The sequence below is a fragment of the Crocodylus siamensis genome, chromosome 8 (assembly GCF_052110815.1).
Source record: "Crocodylus siamensis isolate JL-2025a chromosome 8, ASM5211081v1, whole genome shotgun sequence".
Taxonomy (NCBI): Eukaryota; Metazoa; Chordata; order Crocodylia; family Crocodylidae; genus Crocodylus; species Crocodylus siamensis.
Genome location: NC_143402.1, coordinates 18,491,927 through 18,512,972, shown reverse-complemented (window position 1 = coordinate 18,512,972; position 21,046 = coordinate 18,491,927). Strand labels below are relative to the sequence as shown.

The window sequence follows — 21,046 nt, the reverse complement described above, 5'->3', positions numbered from 1 at the left end:
GCCTCTTTAGTGCTACTGTAAAGTGCTGAATTGACAACTCTGGAAACAAAGTACACAAAGTAGGGATAACATAATCTCCTCCCCAACCTTACTAGCCATGGGCTGCAACACTCATTTGGATAGACCCCTCTGAGGGATGGCAGGTCTGTTCATCTCCACAGATAAATGCTTTCTTGTTGCACAGTTGAGCCTCCATCAATGCATGTAGCAAGCAGTGTCATTTGTGACCATGCTTGTGAAATGGACATCTGCCCACTAGGATTTGGAAGAAAACCCTGCCAGCCACTAAAGAGCTATCAATCACTCCACCTCTCTACCTTTACACATCATCACGTAGCAATCCATTGAGAATTATGACATCATTGGTATCAAGCCAGTTCTACCACAGAAAACTCATGAGCAAAACACTGACCTGTTTCCTTCATGCTAGGTCAGAAGCATGGCTGTCTCACTCAGTCCACAGTAAGAAGGACAAATAAAATGAAAGAACATCTGGAAGAATGGATGTCAATTTTAAGAAGGCCAGTATTTCACTTCCTGGTAACAACCCTATCACTTTGTGAGATGATGATCAGTTTAACCTGCCAATCTCACTTTAAACCCTTCAGTCAGTCACTAGTAGCATGTATCATTTGTGCTCTGTCTTTACTCAGACACTACAGAGAAATCACAATGTAGTGGCGAGATAATTAATGACACCACAGATAGCACCTCATCCGAGGGCAAATTCATGAGTATGGAAATGATTGACAACGGATGTCTTCTAAAGTGCAGTGCAGGTTATATGCTCTTTGCTGTAAACTGCAAGCTCCTCAGGATAGAGGCCTTGCCTTTTAATTTTTGTCTGTAAAGTGCCATGCCGACCTACAATGCTGTATACCTAAACAAGAATAAACAGGATTACTGTTTGGATCCAATTACACAGCTTGTGACATGGGACAAAATCCCATTCCATGCACAGAGGCTGACAACTTTGCATAGGCGAGTTCCAGGCAGGTTGGACTGCCTCTTCCAGGACTCGAGTGCCAGTGGTCGCCACTGCCACTCACAGGGCAGCCTCCGTGGTTACTCTAGCACCCACACAAAGGCACTGTTTGGTCTATGAATCTACTGGCTATGCCTAAAAGTGCCCCTTCATGGGCCTTTTGCTGCAGACAGCTTTGCTCTGTCAGACATGTGCACTCATTGCTCTCAGATGAGCTGCCTACATACCCTCCTGCACACTCGGCTCAGTCCCATCCCACTGTATTCAGAATATTAGAATCATAGAATAGCAGTGCTGGGAGGGACGTCCAGAAGCCATCTAGTCCACCCCCCTGCTCCAGGTAGGATCATCCCTGACTGAACGATCCCAGTCAAGTGTTTGTCTAACCTGCTCTTGAGAACATCCATGATAGCGATTCCACAAGCTCTCGGAGTGGCCTCTACCAATGCTTAGCCACCCTCCTACTGAGAGGGTCCTGTCTTGGATCAGAAGATTTGGTCACATCAGGTCACAGGATAAATGGAGAACAGGACACCAATGATGGACAAATAACCAGGGAATAGTCCCATGAGTCCTTCCCCTTGAAAATCTATGATTCTGTTCTCCTTGTATTGTTATAGGACATTCATCACTAAAACCTAAATTAAGATAGGCCTGTTTCTGAAGCCCAGATTCAGACACAGGGCTTCGTGGCTTCAGTGGAAGCACAGCCTGAGTAAGGACTGCCATGACTGTACCACATGTGGCCCCCATAACATGAAGTACTACCTGAGGAATTGCTAGCACATTGTGCCCACATGGAAACACTCCTAGGCCTGACCTATGGGGAGGTGTTTCTCAACTAGAACAAGTCTGTCAGGCATCTTAAAAGTGATCTAAAGGTAAAAAGTTTTCTGGAGGGCTCTTGGGAGAATCCAAAGTATATATTGTGGATAATCACCAGAATGTCACCTTCACAGGATGGGACATCGTCAGAAGCAGGAGAACCTGTATGATGCAATGCTTCCTCCTCCCCAGTTCACTGCATCACAGCAGAGTTTCGAAAGTCTTCAGCAATAGGTTTGAAAATAAACAATCCCTTTTCTTTCAGGTCACCAATCCAGTGAGGAGATCCAGTTGTCACAAGTATCACAAGCCTGATTCAGTTGCCACTAAAAAAAGGAGAAAGATTGGGTACAATCCCTGTACCCAACCTCCACTGCACTTTCACTGACTTCAGCAGGACCTGTCCCAGACTACAATATCATGACGAGCCACAGGCACCAGACCTCCTGTATGGTAGCTGCACAGTATGGAATCACTTCCCATGCAACTCAGATCTGCAGAGAGAAGTCCTCAGTGAGCTTCATGGAGCAGAAACTACAAATAATGCCCCGTAAGCAGGTTTCAAAGAGTGTGTTTAACTGACTTCAGTACATCTCACGTGGTAAATATACCACATACAGCTTCTCCTGCTAGGAATCTTTTATTTTGAATTTTTAATCTATGTTCATAGATTGGCAGGCATGATGGGACTGATAAAATGGAAACAAGAGCTCTCAATAGATAGATCTGGTTTTTAAATGTTTGGCACTGTGCGACATGTGTTGGCACTAAATTATCTGGCTATATTTTAACATGAAACATTATACCTCAATGTACGGTAGGTTTTCCTCAGCTTGCTTCTGATGTACTTGACAGAGAGTAGAAATTTAATCAGCTGTGACCTGGATTGTACCTTTAATGGCTACCAAACTAGATTAAATATTTAAATATTCACTTTTATATTGTGCCACATTGGGATTTAGATGTTTCAGGTTGTATAATATAGCCTGGCCTACTTGTGGTAGTGTGTATGGAAATAAGCACATATACACACAATATTTAACACTAAGCTTATGAACTAGGTTTTCAGCTGAATTACCATAGGACCATGGACTTCATTGGAGCTACACTGATACATCCTAATGAAGGATCTGGTCTTCTGCCTATTTAATACCTAACAGAATTTGGAACAAAAATGTATTAATACTGCCTAAAAATACACAATGTTCTTGATCATGTAAGGTGCTGAGTCCCGCAAGTCAATGGCAAATGATCCCCCTTCCCTTCATAGGATTTGGCCCACAGAAAATGTACTCTAGGTGGCTAGATTTTTACATGACACGAAGCAGTGTAGCTTTATAGAACTAAGCCAATTCCCATCAGCTGGGGATCTGGCCCATCATGTCTTCTACACGGATGGATGAGACGCCTGAGTCATGATTCCTCCTGCTTTGCCTTTGGAATGTTTTTGTATGAAATAAGCTTATTTATAAGGGGGAGGAACTGTTCTAAACAGAGCTGCAGGAAAAGGCCATCAGCAAGTGCTAAGAATCAGGTGGAATTTATGAGAGAGAAGAGGGGAACGTATGGTACCAGAACGGAAATAAATATAGAAGCAAAAGCTAGTCCACTGGGCTCCTGTGGCTCTCATGAACAGAGAGGGTTTGAGGTTGCACTGTATCTCTGCAAACACCACACACACACACACACTTCCTATATATTTTTTTAAAATATCTCAGATGAGCACCTTGCCCTAATTGCTCCTGAAGATATTGCATAACAACCAAGAGGCAATTTCAGGAAGATGGCTAACGCCTCCCTGCAGAAAATAAAATCACTACACATCTCTGTGCTAGGATATATACTACGGGGAACAATCCTGCTCTGGTCTGGCTGGGCTAGCTTGGGCCTAATAAGTTCTAGTAAGGCAACTTCCATGACCTTCACTAGTATTAGCCTGAATAAAACAGGCAGGATCTGTCACTGTGAGTGGCCAATGTCTGGGCGAGTCTGTGGGCCTGATTATGGTTGTCAGAAAAACGAGTGTAATTTGGGGGCATGAAGGTAATGGCATTAGCCAGGTACAAAACCAGTGTAAGAGGAGCATAATCAGGTTCTGCAGTGTTAAGCCCCTGGCCCAGTATGTGGCACTGGCTTCTGTAGGCCATTCTCTAAGGCAGTGGTTCTCAACCTTTTTAGACTCAAGGCACTCTACACTAGACTCAAGGCCCCTCCATAACTTTTGTGAATTGACTGACACCCATTTAAAAAGCTAACTGATTTACTGCAGTGCTTACCTTCTTGCAGACAGGCCTAGCAGTGGGGGTCGGGAGCAACCAGGCAGGGAGAGCCAGACCCTGCCCTTATCTACTGATCTCCCCATAGTTTCTGCAGCACCCTTCAAGGATCTTGCAGCACCCCAGGGTGCCCCAGCAGCCTGGCTGAGAATCACTGCTCTGAGGCATCGTGCCTACAGCTCTGCACCACACACCTTGCAAAGTCCAGCTGGCCACTCTTCATAAGACTCCTCCAATCTTAGAAACCCACTATGGTAGGGCAGGCATCATGCCCAGCCATTGCAAAGAGCCAGAAAGGGAAGTCCTTCATCAGTCCGTCCCATTCTTACTGGCCAGTCAAACATAGCAAGAAGCAATTTAGCCCTTCTGCACAAATGCCTGTCTGTCTCCTTGCCTCTACCCATACTGACAGGGGGAAATGCTCAGGGTTTGTTTCCCTACCTCATCACTGCTTAATCACAGCCCTATGGCCCAAATGAAATAAATACAGAATGAATATAAAAGATAAAGGCAATTAATGTCTTCATTATTCCCCTTTCTATCTCTCTCTATCTCTCTATATTACATACATATATATTTTCATTTTGCAAATAAAAACCTTTTATCTGGTATTTCTTTTCATGTATGTATCATATCAAAACCACACATATATTAACAACACTGTACAATAAATACTTATATGTGATTGTTTAAACGTTACTTTCAACCAACAAGGCCTTTTCTTATCTTGTCATAAGGTCAAGTCCTGTCCACCTCACTGAGGAAAATATCTCCATCACTTCAGCATTCCTCTGCTTGAGCAAAGACATCAGGTTTTGACTACTAGTTTATTCAGCGGTTTGCTGTCTCTGTTTCTTCCACTGCTCAGGGGGACAGTGGCAGAGTGAGGGTGGCATCCAGAGCAAATGCCTCTAGTAACCACTGCAAACCATGAATTCCCAGTTCAGCTCTGCTGCTCCTTCCAAATCAGCTAAACATTCCCTCCTCCAGAGGCTTTGCATGTGAGCTGTGCTCTTCTAGGTCAATGTTGTTGGGAGGCTGTGCTGTATTTTACTGGGTCCTTGTCTTGTTTTCCTTGTCCTTCCCTTTGGCTGGGACGTCATCTGTATCAGGAACTATTGCTATTCAGTTCATATAGGGAATTTTCATATTCCTCTCCCTTGTTTCTGTAAAAACCAGCTGAATGCATTATGGGGATTTTCTATCACATACAGCTATCACTATTTTCTGTTCTGGCTGCTGCTGAAGACCAGATATTGCACTTGAAGGACCTGGGATCCTACCTAATGTGGCTCATCCTATGTTCCTGGGTCCCTCACATAAGAACGTAAGCGGTGACCACACTTCAGCCATAACATGTTTTGTTAGTAGCAGTCCATTCTCACTGGACTTTAGACCAGGTCTTAATGAGCAAAGCAGGAGCAGGTGTTTGAGGAATAGTCATATCAGTAACACTATCATGACATGAGGTTCAAAGATAAAATACAAGCTTATGATGTACAACTCTGACTCAGACACACAGTCTGATGAAAGTCAGTGATTTGCTTAAGAGAAGAGGAAACCCCACCCCCCACCCTCAAAGCCTTTTGGATTTAGTTTAAGATACATGGTTAGAACTGGAGAGTCATTCACATAGTAGCTTGCTGTGCCTCAAGAGGTCATTCACATAGTAGCTTCCTGTGCTTCAACCCATCAGGACCCCCTTCAAAGGTACCATTTGCCACTCCCAGAAATGGATGTGTCAACCCACAAACTTCTGTACAATATATTACAAGCAGTCCTGTGCACTAGCACTATTTCTTGAGCTCTTCTCCCCAACATAGTCACATGAGAAAATTCATTTAGACCACACAGCACTACCCACAGACTGATCCACATATTTGCTGAAGAAGGAAGAGAACGTGGCATGCCTAGACCTCACAGAGCCACAAACCAATCCGTAATGGTCTAAAGGAGTTACTGGGATGGAAGCAGTTGAATATGGTTAAACTCATGGGACAGGTTATAATTTCATTAGACAAAGCAAGTAATGGCCTCCTTGAAAATAGCTGTTAGTGCTCATGAGCAAATAGCAGGAGAATCAAGGTCCTGAAGAACACATAACCTTTTAGTAAAGGAGCTGTTAGTTATCAGGACTACCAATTACCAGAGGATGGCTGTGATTACAGACTGTATCCATTATGTCTCAACAAGAACAAGTTCCTCTCTGGGAGGAAAACAGCTGAATACCTAGAGTACAGCTCAGCGCTGACATTACCAAGTTACTGAGGGTGAGTTTTTGCACCAGCTATATGGTGCTCTGTATGCAATGACACTTGTGGACTCCAACTAGCACCCTCTCTGTCCCTCACCTAGTCTCTCTACCTTCGAGAATGGAGCACTAACACTGCGGCTGACTCTTACCTGTCTGTATCCTTCATTTGTCATGGCCTAAAAGCCAGGAGGTGGACCCAAGTGCAAGATTCCCATCAGAAAGAGAGTTCAACTTCCTCCACCATCCAGGACTCTAAAGTCAGATGGGAGATGGGACTGCAGTCAAGGGAAGTGAGAATGGAGATCTCACTGATGAGCTAGAAGCACGTGCGTGTTTAGGTCCCTTACAGTACACGCGCCTTATATGGCCACATACTGCAATCAGAATCAAGATGGCCACTAGCTTGTTTTCTATGCAGCAGAACCCATTTCACATTCTCCTAGAGCTGTGACTGGCTGCAATTTTCAGTATTTCATGCAGGATCCTGTTGGCTTCCAGTGTCTTCTCCCTTAATATCTGCATGCAAATACTTCTTTAAGCTGCTTTCTATTTTAATTAAACCAAAGTGCTATTTTCGGCATTATAACCCAGGGCCCTATTTTGCCAAGTTTTACTTGTCATCATGAGGTTAGCTGTACTCCATCACTGGAGTGGAAGAACTGGGCCCTCATTAACCTTTTCCTTCTGTAACTCAATAAGCCTGAGTTAACCTCACATCATGCAGGCATATCCTCTAGTGCTAGAGAGTGAAAAACAAAATCAGCCCAAAAGGACAAATATTGCTCACTGTGTATTTCAAACAGGTGACTTAAGAGCACCATTTCACTCAGTGAGTTTCCTTGCAAATAACAAATTAAGACAGTTCAAACAGCCATTAATTTTGGGGCCATAAGAATCTTCTGTAGACAGCTTAAATTAAATTGCTCACTCTTTTGCACGTGCAATATGCCTTACAGCATTCAAAGCAGTAACAAGGGTATTGTTTCTTTATTGGCTGCAAAAGGACAGCTGGTTCTATGGTTTATACTGAACTTCCCCTTCACACTTTTCTCCAGGGAACCTCAGTGTCAAGATGGAAATTTAAGCACACCATAAACATCTCAGCCTACTCATGAAGTGCTTTTAAAAGTGACAGTGGGATATGGCACTGAACTCTCCTTTGTGACTGTTGCAAAGCAAAGTGAACGACAAAAACAAACGCTTCTTGTCTGTAATTGGCAGAGCAATGAACACAGATTGTCCCTGGTCATGAGGCCCATAGTCCCAGAATTTCAAAGCTCTGAGCAAAACACAAACAAGAACAGTGGTCTCTAGACATCTATAACCATGCGGTTGGGTTTTCTAAGGGAACATGATTCTTTTCCAGGAGTTTTTCATTACACAGTTAACATCTAGCTGAATAAGCAGTGCTGCCTATGCAATTTCCTTTCTAAAAATTCACACCTGTATAAATCTAGAGTAACTCCATTGATCCCGACCCAGTGGTGTTTTTCAGCATTATTAAAGACTGAAGTATTGTGTTTACTCCTGGTGCTATTATGGGCAAATTTTGGTTATCCTGCTTCTAAAGTGCATTCCCCCAATGCACTCACCAATGGTGATGATACTGTAATTTTTTTAAACAATGCAACAGAGCATAAAAGCAAGTCACACTACCATAACTGCTAATGGCTTTCAGTATTTACTTTTGGGGAAGCCCACTAATACACACCTGTGGCACATAGGAAGTGGGAGAAAGACAGTCCAACACTGCATTTCAGCTTTCTCAATCTGACCACTCGTTATCGTCCAATTCCGAGTCATCGTCGGATTCACTGTACTCCACTGCGATCCTGCGGGACAGGATGGTAGCCACATCATTGCCGACTGGTTCCTTCTTTGCCTCCTGCTCCCACTGTTCCTGGACTTTTCGGAGTTGAATTCCTGCATTAAAGAAAGGTGGAAAACCATTAAGGTCAGCAAGACCAGCTTGCTACCAGTTGACCTATGAGTGTGCTTGATGGCTGCCATATTGGCTGAAACAGTGGACTGAACCAGAGACCTCCAGAGATGAAAACACAGTGCCTTCAGTGAAGGACACCTCATAGCACAAGCACACACAAACACGCACCAAGGCACTACCAGGACTCCAAAGCCACTGCCTGTCTCTCCCTTACTATTATTCAGCCTGTGGCTCTTTGTAGAAAATGGAGATGGAAAAGACCTTTTAGAGTATGTGTGCCCCTACTATCAACTAGGATCCTCAAGGTAGCTAATATAAATTTGATCCTGACTAGATATTTTCAAGTTCTCTATAGGGTCCAATGTCAAGTACCCCATGTGATGGGACTTCTACCAGTTATTCTGAAAGGTTAAAACTTCAGTATGAGGAGTAAATATTTTTTTCAGAAATACAAATTAAATAGTCTTTTTGCTCTTTTTCACCCTGTCTTCTACTCCTGCTACCCTAAATAATTCCTCTATCCCTTTTGAAGCCATGTATTGGATTTTGTTTTTCTTAACCAGCCCTGTCACCAACAAAATCTGCTTCACCTCTGTCCAGTAGAGGACCTTCCCTGGACTTAAATGGTCTTTGGACTGGGCCTCTGGAGTGCAGGTCTCTCTCTGCAGCTGCCCCCCATTCTTCTGCACTTCTCTTGCAGTCTCAGCAGAACTTGCTGCCCCACTCACCCTCTCTCCTGTAAGGCCAGTGCTGATGTCCAGGGACATAACTCACCCCTACGAATCGCAGCAAGCAGGTCGCTCCTGGCATCGCTCATTGGTATCAGAGGGATCTGAGGTTTCCGAGGCTCAACCGTAACGGTGGGGGGTGATGCTGAGTGAGCTGGCGAAGCAGTGACTGTTGGAGGGCCAGGTGGAGGAGGGGGAGGGGCAACAGGGGGGCCCATGGGGCCAGTCTGAGGAGGAGAAGCAGAATATGGGCAGGGCGGAGCTGGAGGTGGGGAAGGTGCATAGGACGTGTGAGCCATGGATGCTGTGGCACTGGTAGCCAGAGCAGGGGGTGCTGAGATGGGGCTGTCGAAGGCAGTTTGAGCAGAAGGTATCACAGGGGGTGGGGGCGGAGGAGCAGGAGGCACAAAGTATTCTGCCATGGGCATCTGCTGTTGGCTGCAACAATTAAAGAACAGAAAGCAAATCAATAGCAATAGTGGAATCACGCTCACTGAAACAGCTCCTATGCGTCAATAACCTTTCAGAGGAGAGAGAAAACCAAGGACACTACTCACTGCCACCTACCTTAATACCATCCCAGCAAGATCCCAACTCAGTTTGGGCTGCAGCCAACTTAGGCATTTGTCTCTGCTTTCTGACCTAAACTATTGTGTGGTGCAGCTATGAACCGGCTGCCCTGTTTATTCCAGAGGTGGCTGCCTTTAAACTGATTTGCATCTATTTATCTTATCTGTGTCCTGAAAGACGAACACACGTACAAACTACACGGAAGGTGGCCTTCACAGGTGGATATACTGGGCCGAAATCCAGACCTGGGTCAAGCAAGTGTAACTGCTAAGGAAGTGTCAAGGCCATGAAGATAGGTCAGAAAAGGGAGGTGTAAGCAGTACAAAAGCATCTTGCACTGATGTGTCATTCACTGAGTATTTAAAATGTGTGTGGAATATATGTAGGGAGTGAAGAGGAAGAGTAGACAGAGAAGCAAAAACAGCATAATACAAACTAACAGAACCTGATGCAAACTGAGACTCTAATCAAAGCAGATTTAATATTCTTGGAAGGTTTCATTTCTTTTGGTCAAGGGACACCTGATTTTCATATTTCCCTTTGAAAAGCTATGCTGGAAACACATTGGATGTCTAATGATTTAAACATAGAAAAAGTCAAGAGAACACAGAGTTCTGGCTGAATCCATCATGTTCCTAGGAAGCAATTGTTGTGACAAGGGCTCACAGCCTGACACACTGAATGCTGCACCAAAAAGAAAAAATGTCACCTAGCTGTTATTTGAAAAATGTCTTTTGGCCTGTGCAGTTTCAAAGGGCTGGGTAATAGTGTTGCAATGAGGCCTTATACATTCATTCAAAAAGCAAGTTATCTCACTGCAACTTGCCAGAAACAGCATTTGCTATTATACCAGCAAGGTGAGAGTTACAACAGCCACCAGTCCTCACACTTCAGGGTTTGTTTGGCATCTCAAGGGAGGAATAAATTTCCTTCCCATTGTATAGGATTGTGCCATTAGATTAATTTTTTAGATCAGATGAGTTTATACCTGTCCATAAAGCATCTGGCATCAAGCCTCCTTGATGTCCAAAGTGATGCTGGACTAGGAGAAGCACTGTGTCAATGCACAGAAAACTTTGCATATAGAGCTCTGAAGGCTGAAATAGTTTTACTTGAAGGGGAAACTGGCCAGATACACACACACAATGGTACCTGAAGCCCAAATGGGCCATTTGGAAGACTATGGCCATATTTCAAATGAATATGATGAATTATTTTTAATCCTGTGCTTTGCTCTATATTTTGCCTCTGGGGTAAGATCTCCCATAGGAGGCTGACGTGCACAGAGATACAGGAAGACAAAGGCTTGCAGAACAGGCCACGTGTCTCCTACGCAAATGTCAACAGAAAGCTGCCCAAGGTTCTGGACAGTTTTCAGGCCACGCTCCCATCTCCTAGTGGGCAACAACCATCTTGATCTGAATTCTGCTCTCAGACATATCTTTGCACTCAGTTGTATGGTTGTAATAGGGAGCTCCTGTTACTTTAAGAGGAGAAAGGCTGCAGACAGGGCTCAGGTGGCACTCAAGGGAAGAGGAATGGAAGGGGGCCAGGTTTAGAGAATATATAAGCCCAGGGCCTGAGCTGCAGCAGGTCATGAGAGGAATTCCAGAAGGCCAGCAGAGGAGCCCCTAACTTACACCAGGGATACCTTGAGCCCAGAAGCAGGACAGGTAAGTACAATAGTGTACACTTGCCTGGAGAGCACCGGTGGTTTGGGGGTTGGTTCTAGTGGGGGAGATCGGAGGGCCCAGCAGGCCCAGGAGCAGGGCCAGAGTCTGGGAGCAGGGCTGAGCAGGTAACATGCCTGGAATCAAGGCCAAAGCCTGGGAGTAGGGCATAGAATGAAATGGATATGTTGCTAGAGAGAGCCCAATGTGCAGAGAGGGGCAGAGATGGGGCTAGAGAGCACCCAGCATCCAGAGGGTGGCAAAGATAGGGCTAGAGAAGCCACTGAATTGATTGATTGGTAATATATGCAAGGCTTGGGCATGGCTAGAAGGGGAGATGATGGGGCCACAAAATTAGCCCTTAAGGGATGAGCAATTAGACCATAGCTTGTGAATGGATGAGTTCTTGCTCATGGATCCCTGGGCCCGTTTCGAAATATATATTCACATTAGGGCATGGCAGATGAGCAAAAGGGGAGGGGGCCTGAAGAACAAGGTGGAACAGAGGCTAAGCAGCCACTGGGGGGCTTCATGGTTGCCCCTGGGGCAGGCCCTTGTTACAACAATATTACAGAGAAGTGACTGAGATTGGAATTTGAACCTGTGCACGACTGTTTTAGCATCAGTTTCTGTTTGGGTAATGATAAAGGCTATCCTCTATTTGGATGATGCTAACTGCTGGGAGAGGGCTGGATGGGTCAAGGGACTGGGAATAAGGCAGAGAACTTCTCAGGTGTGGACTACTAATCAGAATTCAAACCAGTCTTGAACCAGTCCCAAACTCTCACTAACTGAGCACTGTGGTGAAAGGAGATGGTATTTCTTCCAGTGCTGTTCTTTTTAGACATGTGTTGACTTCACATAAACCACCCTCGCAGACAGCCATAACTGGTGTTCTTCAACCTTCTGAGAAGAAGACTAAAGGAATGAATGGGCACTGGAGGCTGAATTACTGTGTCTCCCCTCAGGAAGGCTGAGGGGACTGCCAGAGGGCTAGCCTGTGTGACAACTGCTGCCTAGCTTATGCTTGTCATGGATAGAGGGCTTCCCTTTCCAGGGCAATTGATGTCACCTTTTCAAAGCACTACACTCATTTTAAAAGGGGAAAAACAGGTCTTATAATAAAGGAAAGAAGGTTGAATTCCATACCCATACTCTTTGACTATCTGAGGTCTTGGTCCATTCAGTATAGTCTCTGGAGGTTGTGGTACATGGGGCTGCTGGACACGGTTGAGACTGTTCTGTCGACTTCCTGCTGCTGAAGGTCTGTATACATGTTCCTGGGCCTGGCTGGTCACTAGAATGACCTCTTTGTTGTCTGTTGACAGATGTGATGCTGGAGCTAGTATCTGTTGTGCAGGGTGGTTAGGGCTGGCAGGGTATGAGTGATCAGCTACATCTGATGCATAAGATCTGTTGCACACAAAAATATCAAAGGTTGTATTCCTGGATGGAGGGCAGGAATGGAAAGTGAAGTTGGGAGAGGTCAAGGGGATTACGATGGTACCTATTGACATTTGGGGTCAAGGCATCAACATAGGGAGATGGGAGGTGTTGCCACAAAGTACAGCAAAAGTTGTGTTATCCAGCACTTTATCAACCAGAAAGCTCCACTAACCAGCATCCGAGGGACACGGTAAAAGCGAAACTGGAAGTCCCACTTCTGGTTTCAGCCATGAGCCGAGTTCTTCTCCTTCACTTCTTCGGCCCACGGCCAGGAGCAAAGCAGCCTGTGCAGGGGCCCCCTCCCTGTCCCCTGGCACACTGACACCAGGGAGTACACCAGACAGTGCACATTTGATTTTTTAACTGGCATATTTATTCCCAGGGGATGCCGGATAACAGAGCTTTTGCTATACAAACTTACAAGAGGCAGTATTGGGGCAGTACAAGCAGAGTAGGGAGACAGGAAGAGTTCTGCAGGGTAATGAACCAGCCTGACACCTCTGCAGATCTAGTTTATAAATGGAAACATCCCATATTATCTATCGCCTGTCCACAAGGAGGTCACAAAACCCATGTCACATGAGACATGGTTTGTCAGGCTCAGGTCCAAACCAGCAGGTGGCACTGTACATTAGGGTAGAGGTGCAGTGGGCTGGGGGCATTGTTGGCACAATGCCTGTCTTCCCTAAACTGCTTCCTAGCCAGCACTAAGAGTCCTTCACTGTCATGAGCAATCAATATACCCAGAAAACTGAAAAGAAAAAGTGAAGAAAAGCAAAGAAAAAAAACAATGGGCTAAATGTGTAATACATAAAACCTGCCTATTATCTGGGGACAGTGATCCTTCCGATGAGGCCATGTGATATGGGGATGGTGAGAACCTGTTATCGGGTCGGAATTCTTTATCATATGCCATCATGTTCCACTCCAGACGCCGGTTTCGGGCTTTTCTCACTTTCTTGACCTCCCGAGTGGAATCTTCTACTAACCGCTGCTCCTAGAAGCAAATAAACACCTTTCTTTTAACAGGTTTGTTGGGTGACCACATAACAGCTGTAGATAGTGCTATGTCTGCCAGAGCTGGATGACACACTAGGAGTTTAGACTATGTGGATGATGGTAAACATGCCATCGAACAATGCTGACATTCATATTATTCTAGATCAAGGTTCCCCATCACCATCACGTAGTCCTTCAGTAGCTTTTGCTATTTTTTCTAAGCTCCTGATCCTTTCCTGATCCACGAGTCCTGCTGTCTATTCATGTATCCATATCCCAGCCCTTCCAAAGCTGAGCTGACCTAGCTGCCACAAGGCTAAGCTTGGCACCAGCCCAGTGCACATATAGTTGAAAGGAAAACTGTGAGCAATATTTAGTATAGCAGACATGTAATCTACTGGTACCATCACCTGTGAGAGCTTTGGTCCTCATAAATCCTAGAGATCTTCTGTGGGATAACAGGTCCAACCTACCCACAGATTTGGAAGCCTGAACCACAGTACTGACAAGCCAGAAAAGTGAACCTAGAAATTCAGGTCTACTCAGACTTGCTGCAGACAACAGCTTTAGGGTGGATAAGAAACTCTTATGAGTAAACCTCTACTGCTTGAACTAGCCAAGCCTTTAGACTTAGTGAATCCAGCCCTACTTAAAGTGCTCTTATACCTGCCATTAGAGGTATACATTAACCAAAACGAATGGAACAAGAGAGGAGGCAGCAACATCCAATTGGAGTGAAGAAGTAGAGAAACAGGCTTTATACCTATTCTCTTACTGTGAAGAGTACTTGTCCACATCATAAGGGCAATGGTGTAAGTGGAAAGGGATCTATTCACTACACCTGGAACCCTGATTTCCTTTGTGTCTCTGCTCTCAGGGGCCAACTAAAGAGAAGCAAAGCATTCAGCAAGCTCTGACTAAGGTTGAATGATTTTTAAACCATAAAAAGTTAGACTGAGATCACAGTGTGATATAAATCACCAAAGAGGCACATCTTCAAAAATGGCCCTCATGAGGTTCATGTATTACAGTCTAGGGGGTAGGAGACCTATATGTTTCCTGAATGTAAAAGCCTTGCAGTTGTTGACTGGCACATAGAAAGAGATAGGCAAGCCTCAAGCCTCTTGGCCTGGCAGGGGCTGTGAATGCCACAGAAGCCACTGGTTGAGACAATAGTACGTCTCCCCGACAAGAGTCCCCTTTCTAAGCAGCACTGTCAAGACATGAGATTATGACTAGAGAAGATAATAAGTAAGAGGCACCTTGCAAATGACAAAAAGAGATACTGTCCCTGCACGAGAGACAGAAAGGGGGACAAAGAAACAAACTAGAACCACATAGTGTCAGAATTTGAACTAATTCCAGACTTGGTCCCAGGCCTCATTACAGCCTGACTGGGAGCTTTCTCTGTTGCTTTTACCTTTTGCCTGCGTTTCTCCTTTCTCTTATCTTCAGTTGCCTGCAGCATCTTCTCCTTCCATAAGTTGAAGAAATATGAAGGGTCAGTATAGAATTTGAGGCCGTCCTTCTTGTCATCTCTGAAATTATGAGAGAGAGAGAGAGGGGAATTTCTTAGCAATGGGATCAACCATTCTCACTAATTTAATGGTATAACTAATGATATATGAATGTGCTCAGTGCTTGGGAAAATAACCCCAATGGGTATGAGTGAATGGAGACTAGACCCCTCTGCATTGGCCTGAAGCTCACTATTCCCTTCTCTCTTCCTATCCCCTTCACCTTCCTCCTTCCCACTCACTTCTTCCTTCAATCCCCTTCCACTACAATGAAGATTTTCCTTATGGGATGCAGTCACAAATCCGTAGGCTTTAAAGTTAGTGGTTTATTAAGGCATGGCTGATACACAGGCTGATGAAGACCCCAAGAGGAAACCCTTTAGCTTTTCGGAGAAGGCCTCAGATATTACTGCTGCTCCCCAGAGACACAAGGGAAGTTTAGGGTTTCTGTTCTAACTTAGATCAATGATGCTATCTCATGTCTACCCCTGGATAAATCACATTCTGCAAATACAGACTATTATTTGAATTAAGCAAATTTGTGAGGCTGAACCCTATTCCAGGGGCAGGCAAAGTCTGGCCTGCAGGGTGGACTGGGAACAAGGAAGCTGCTTCATGGCTGGGATCTTGCAGCAGTGACAGCATGGTCCGGAGCTGGGGCAGAACTGAGATCTGCTGCCCACGCTGCACAGTCACCACTGCAAGGTCCCAGCCCTGGCCCTGGAGTAGCTCCCCACCCAGCTGTGTGCCCTGGCAGCACTGCTGAAGCCAGTCTCCTCGGAAACGCTGGGCCCGCACTGTCACGACCCTGCCACTGCTGGGATCTCCTTGGAAACTGGCTGCAATGACAGAGGCAGGGGCTGCTGGGAAATGAAGTCCGGCCACCAGCCAGATCCACCATTTTGCCTACCCCTGTTCTGTTCCATGTGTTAGGTGCCTCAGTGGACTTAGGCACCACAAAGGGCATCATTTCTTGTGCACCCACCAAACAACAAATTGATATTTACTTGTAACCACCCAATAACTCTCACTGGTGACTGTGACCTCAGGATTTCTCCATCACAGTGGCTCAGAACAAGATCACCAGTGGGCTGCCTCCAGAAGAAACCCAGTAGAGTAGCAGAAATCATGAACAATTGGTGGCTCCCAAGACTGGGCAGGCACCATTTGTAGGCAGCATCATCGGTGGTGAGTGAGGACTGCCTGCAGATGCTGACAGTGGTGTTGGCGGTGGCAGTGGGGGCGGGGGGAAGGCAAGTAGGAACCACCTGCAGACACCAGCAGTGGTGTCTGCAGCAGTGAGCCGGGGGGGGGGGAGGGGGTAGCAAGCGGTGACTGCCCACAGAAGCTGGTGGTGGCTTTGACAGCAGCCAATCTCAGGGAGGGGCATGTGCCCCCCCCCACACTCCCTCCTACATGTCACCTACGGCAAGAATAGAGTATCTGGCTTGGTTCTGATCTCACTTATGCTGGTGTAAATCAAAATAAACACCAGTGAAGGCAATGAAGCAATACACGGGTATAACCAGTATGGGGTAAATCAAACCTGGGTCCTTCACATTTTAAAGGAGAACCTCTTCCAAAGGAGGATGGCAATTGTCTGGTCTACAATGAACAGCTTGTCACATGAGCCAGTCATGGTGTACATGAAGAGCCTTGCTTGGGCCCATGCTGTACCTGTATGGGGTGAGGATATTCAGTGGTGGAGGCTTGTCACAGCGCTGGTACATTTCCATCACTGGGTTGGGGATGGAGTTCCGAGAGACCACCTGCTGGTTCTGCACAGTCGAGCTCTTGAATGCCTTCCGCATGTTGATGTCCTGCAGTGAAACTGTAAGTGCAAGAAGGAAACTTTAAGGAACCAAGGAACAGAGTTAGGGACTACTGCCCTTTATGTTCTCACCATGAAGCTTACAGCATTTGCTCAGCATCCATGCCCTGAGGCTGGCCTTTGCTCCTGGCACCCAGCCATTGCAATGCATCCTATCCTTTACACTCAACCTTTGGCATTTGGGCACTGCTCTGTGGTCTGTGCTCAGCACCTACATTGCCCAGCTGATGTTCTCAGCCTGTGCCCAGTACTCATGTTACACCCCTATCTTAAATCAAAGCCATTCAAAATGTTAACCAAATTAAATGGTATTAGCTCATGTATAGAAGAAACATGCCAGCTTACTGGATGCTAATGGTGCCCAGAGCATCACCATTTCCACCTCTTTACTGCTTCACTCTGAAAACCAAGCCCTTGGGAAGAATTCCTGAAATTCCCCACAGTTGCTCACAGTCTCTTTCACCCTTTCTCATCAGCCTTTGCCTATGCCTCTCCTATGTGTAGGGTAGGGAGAGGGAAATCAAGCCTTCAGCACAGCAGCTTGAGACATCAAAAGCTTTGCCTCTGCCAGGCTGACATGCCAGCTCGCCTGCAAGTTGTGCTGAGGGAGCTCCCACCGAGTGGAAAATAGCAGTGGACAAAGGGAACAGATCAGAGCTCATACTTAGTCACATATGGTGACAGCCCTGCTAGGAGGTTTCACTGTCTTCCCTCTTTTGAAGGTAAGTGGATGTCTTAATCCTTGAGTTTTGGGTCACAGTAGGCACATGAAATTAATGTGGCTGAATAAACTCTGGCACAGTTCACACCAGAGTTTAGTGCTCATAAGCACAGTGTTTACACACACACCCAGGACCGCAGCATGTTAAGCCAAAGCTGCATAGCCCCAGCTGGCAGGGGACCCTGGGGGTCAGCCTGTCAGCCTGGGGCTGCTCTGACCTGGAGGGGCTGGTTAAGGCATGAGGAGCTCCAGTGCAGGGCTAGCCAGTTAGCAGCCTTGCACTGTAGCATCTGTGTGCCAGTCCCGTCAGCGTCTACCCTTGCACTGCCATAAAACAGTACTTGTGTCTGGCAGTACTATCCTATGGTGGAGTCAATCAGCCTACTCCATTCTAACAGCACCACATGCATAGACAGTGATGTTTTCCTGTGGGGCTAATTAATCAACTCTGCAATAAATGCCTCATGTAGATGCGTCCAGTGAGAGCTATGGAATTGCTTCAGGCAAGCACAAAAAGAAATTCCCTGTTAGCATAAGCTGTCTGGACCCACTGCACATTACAAAGGCTAAATGGCCAAGGAAAGACAGACTATATCCCTCTGCAGCAGTGTGCTGTACTCCCTTAACCACACACGCCATGTACATAGGCAGCTCCCAGCTCCTAGGTAAGTCCTCTTTGCACACAGCAGTGGAACTTAGAAAATGCCCCTCCTGGTGACTGGGGGTCCTCACATCTCTCACCTCCATAAGTACTTTTGAAGTGTGGTCTACTATATTTGTGTGCCCATCTCCCCGATTTATCCATAAAAAGTTTCCAGCACACCCCGTCCTATGCTTTTCTCCCAGGCCAATCTTATGCAACAAGCTGACCAAGCCACTGCATGTGTTCTCTTTAATCCCAGACAAGACAACTGTTCACACATTTGCCTGCAGTATTTTCTCATCACGTATTCAGCAAGGGAAGCTACAGAAGCAACCACTAAGGCCACAGGAGGTGGAGATGTAGCCTGAAAGGAAGGGGTGGGGACTGTTTTGATCTTCTCTTCAGTTATCATTCAGGGGTACTGACAGACTGTCCAGTTCTCCTTGTCCAGGTGAGTATTTTCTGTGATCCCAAGTGAAAAGTGACTCACTGCACTCTCGGCTAAAAGACAGGACCTGTGAAGAGTGCTGACAAGTTACTTGCATTTCAGAAATTTAGTGAAATAAATAACCATAGCAACTGTGACATCCCAAGGTGCTGCCTCTGAAGCAGTACAGCACAGGAATGATCAGCTTAAAGAACACACCACAAAGAGAAAAACACAGGCCATAAGAATGGCTTCTAGCAAGCTGAATTCAGCGTTCGCCATTTAGGATGTGGTGTTAGTCTTGAGTTATTGTTTTCTGCAGTTCAGGCAGCAAAATGCTTGGGAGTTATTCTTTGCACCCAAGTAATTTCAGCAGGCTAGAGAATATACCACCTCCTTTCCCCGCTCTGCCCTGCCATGATCTTGATCACTTTTGCAATCAACCTCTTATTGTCAGGGCTGTTCTAATTTCTGCTTGGCTACAATAGCCCCAAGAGGCTGTTCCATCAGCTAAGAATAGCTCCTGTGGCTGTGACTTATATTACTCAGGGTTAAAAGAGCAGGGGCTTAAAACAACAGAGTTTTGGAAAGGATATAAAAGCTTTAGGGACAACTTTTAACTAAGAAGATGGTAGGAGAGGTGGGAGATAGATTTTCCCTGTGAGCTAATTACCACATAACTGAGTTGCACAGAAACTTTTGCACCTTCCTCTGTAGCAGCTGGTCCCGTCTACTGCTGGTGACAGGATGCTGGGCTAAGTGGACTAGGGCAGGGGGTGTCAACTGGGGATACATGTACCCCAGGGGTACTTAGAAATGTTGTATGGGGTACACAAGGACAGGCAGGCAGGCAGGCAGGGATGGACCATGCCCCGGCGCATTTGCCTCTTATCCGGGGCAGGGATGCACTGGGTGCTGCTGGCCCCACACAGCACACCACAGCACCTCCCTGCCCCCCACCTCAGCTCACTGTCCTGACTGGCCACTACCCCGCACAGCTGAGCTATGAGGCTCTGAATGGAGGGGGGGACACGGAGAGGGAGTATGTTTTGTGCCCGCCCCTGGCTGCGCACAATTGGTCGGGCACAAGGCCCGTCAGCAGCCCTTGGAGCCGCAACCAGCCAGGAGAAAGTGGCATGGCATGTGGCCAAACAGGGCAGTGGCAGCCAAGTGCAAGCCCCACCCCGGTTCGCCGTCCCGTCCCAGCACCATTGCTCTGCATGCCCCCAGGAGGGCATGGGGAGCATATGCTCCAGATCAGCACCCAGTGCAGGGCAGGCTGTGGGCCGCTGCAGGCTGGGGTGTTCTTGGTGGAGGTGTTGGGCCAGGCTGCACTAGGAGGTTGGGGAACTCCAGCACCAATGCTGGCTCGTCCAGGGATATGGACGGGTGGCTCCCACCACTGTGTGCACCACAGGGGAGCCCAGGGGGGGCATGTGCCCCCTCCCTGGGCTCCTCCACACCATGCCTCGGGCCCCAACTGTCCCATGACCTGGCCTGTCTGGGGCACCATTCCTGGTGAATGGGGCCCCGGCCAGTCCAGGTTGTGGGACAACCCCCACATTGCAGAAGGGAGTGGGGCACGGGTGAATGGTTTGCCCCTGCCCCACTCCCTCCTGCACTGTGGGAGTCTTGAGCTCCAGCCCCACTCCCTCCCTCACCACCATGTGGGGAGGGGCAGATTGAGGCCTCTGTGGTGAGGGAGGGAACAGGGAAGGAGGAGGGGCTGGGGTAAACAGGGCTCCAGGGGCTAGGGTGAGCAAAACACCCCTGGGTCTCCACTTGTCCTACCACCCAGCCCAGCCACGGCCCCACTCCTGCACGTGCCCTGCTCCCTCCCTCACTGTGGAGGTTTCAATCTGCCCTCCCCACCCCAACCCCAACCCCACCCCTTCCCGCACAGACTTACCTGCTGGGGGGTGGGGGCCCCCCCAGATGTTTTCTCCCTCTGCCTATGCAGTGCCTGCCCCAGCCCCACTACCTCCCTCAAGACAGGGCCTTGATCTTCCCCCCACTCTTTAAAAGCAATAAAAAATATAAAGGGCTACATGAGCTGAAACTCTGAGACAGAAGAGGTATGTGGCAGGCCAGTAGGGGGCGCTCCTGCGTTGAGCCGCCCACCTCCCTGCGCCCGCCCACCTTCCAGGCTCCCAATGCCTCCCTAGGGGCGCCTTATGCTTGGCCGACCCCTCTCCCAGAGCACACTCGCTAG

General features: G+C 47.0%; 1 protein-coding gene across 1 annotated transcript in view; it reads right to left on the bottom strand.

Annotated features, from left to right (window-relative positions):
• Positions 1 to 5,644: 5,644 nt before the first annotated feature.
• The window catches only part of LOC149858148 (actin-binding protein WASF3-like), a 53,176-nt gene continuing 37,774 nt past the window's right edge, over positions 5,645 to 21,046 (bottom strand). Inside the window, exons 4-9 of the mRNA XM_090059967.1 lie at positions 16,890 to 17,043; positions 15,116 to 15,233; positions 13,518 to 13,693; positions 12,400 to 12,663; positions 9,057 to 9,448; positions 5,645 to 8,263 (exon numbers count right to left, since the gene is read on the bottom strand). Of these exons, the coding sequence (XP_089916093.1) occupies positions 8,106 to 8,263; positions 9,057 to 9,448; positions 12,400 to 12,663; positions 13,518 to 13,693; positions 15,116 to 15,233; positions 16,890 to 17,043 (1,262 nt within the window). The 3' untranslated portion in view covers positions 5,645 to 8,105. The remainder of the gene's footprint in view (positions 8,264 to 9,056; positions 9,449 to 12,399; positions 12,664 to 13,517; positions 13,694 to 15,115; positions 15,234 to 16,889; positions 17,044 to 21,046) is intronic.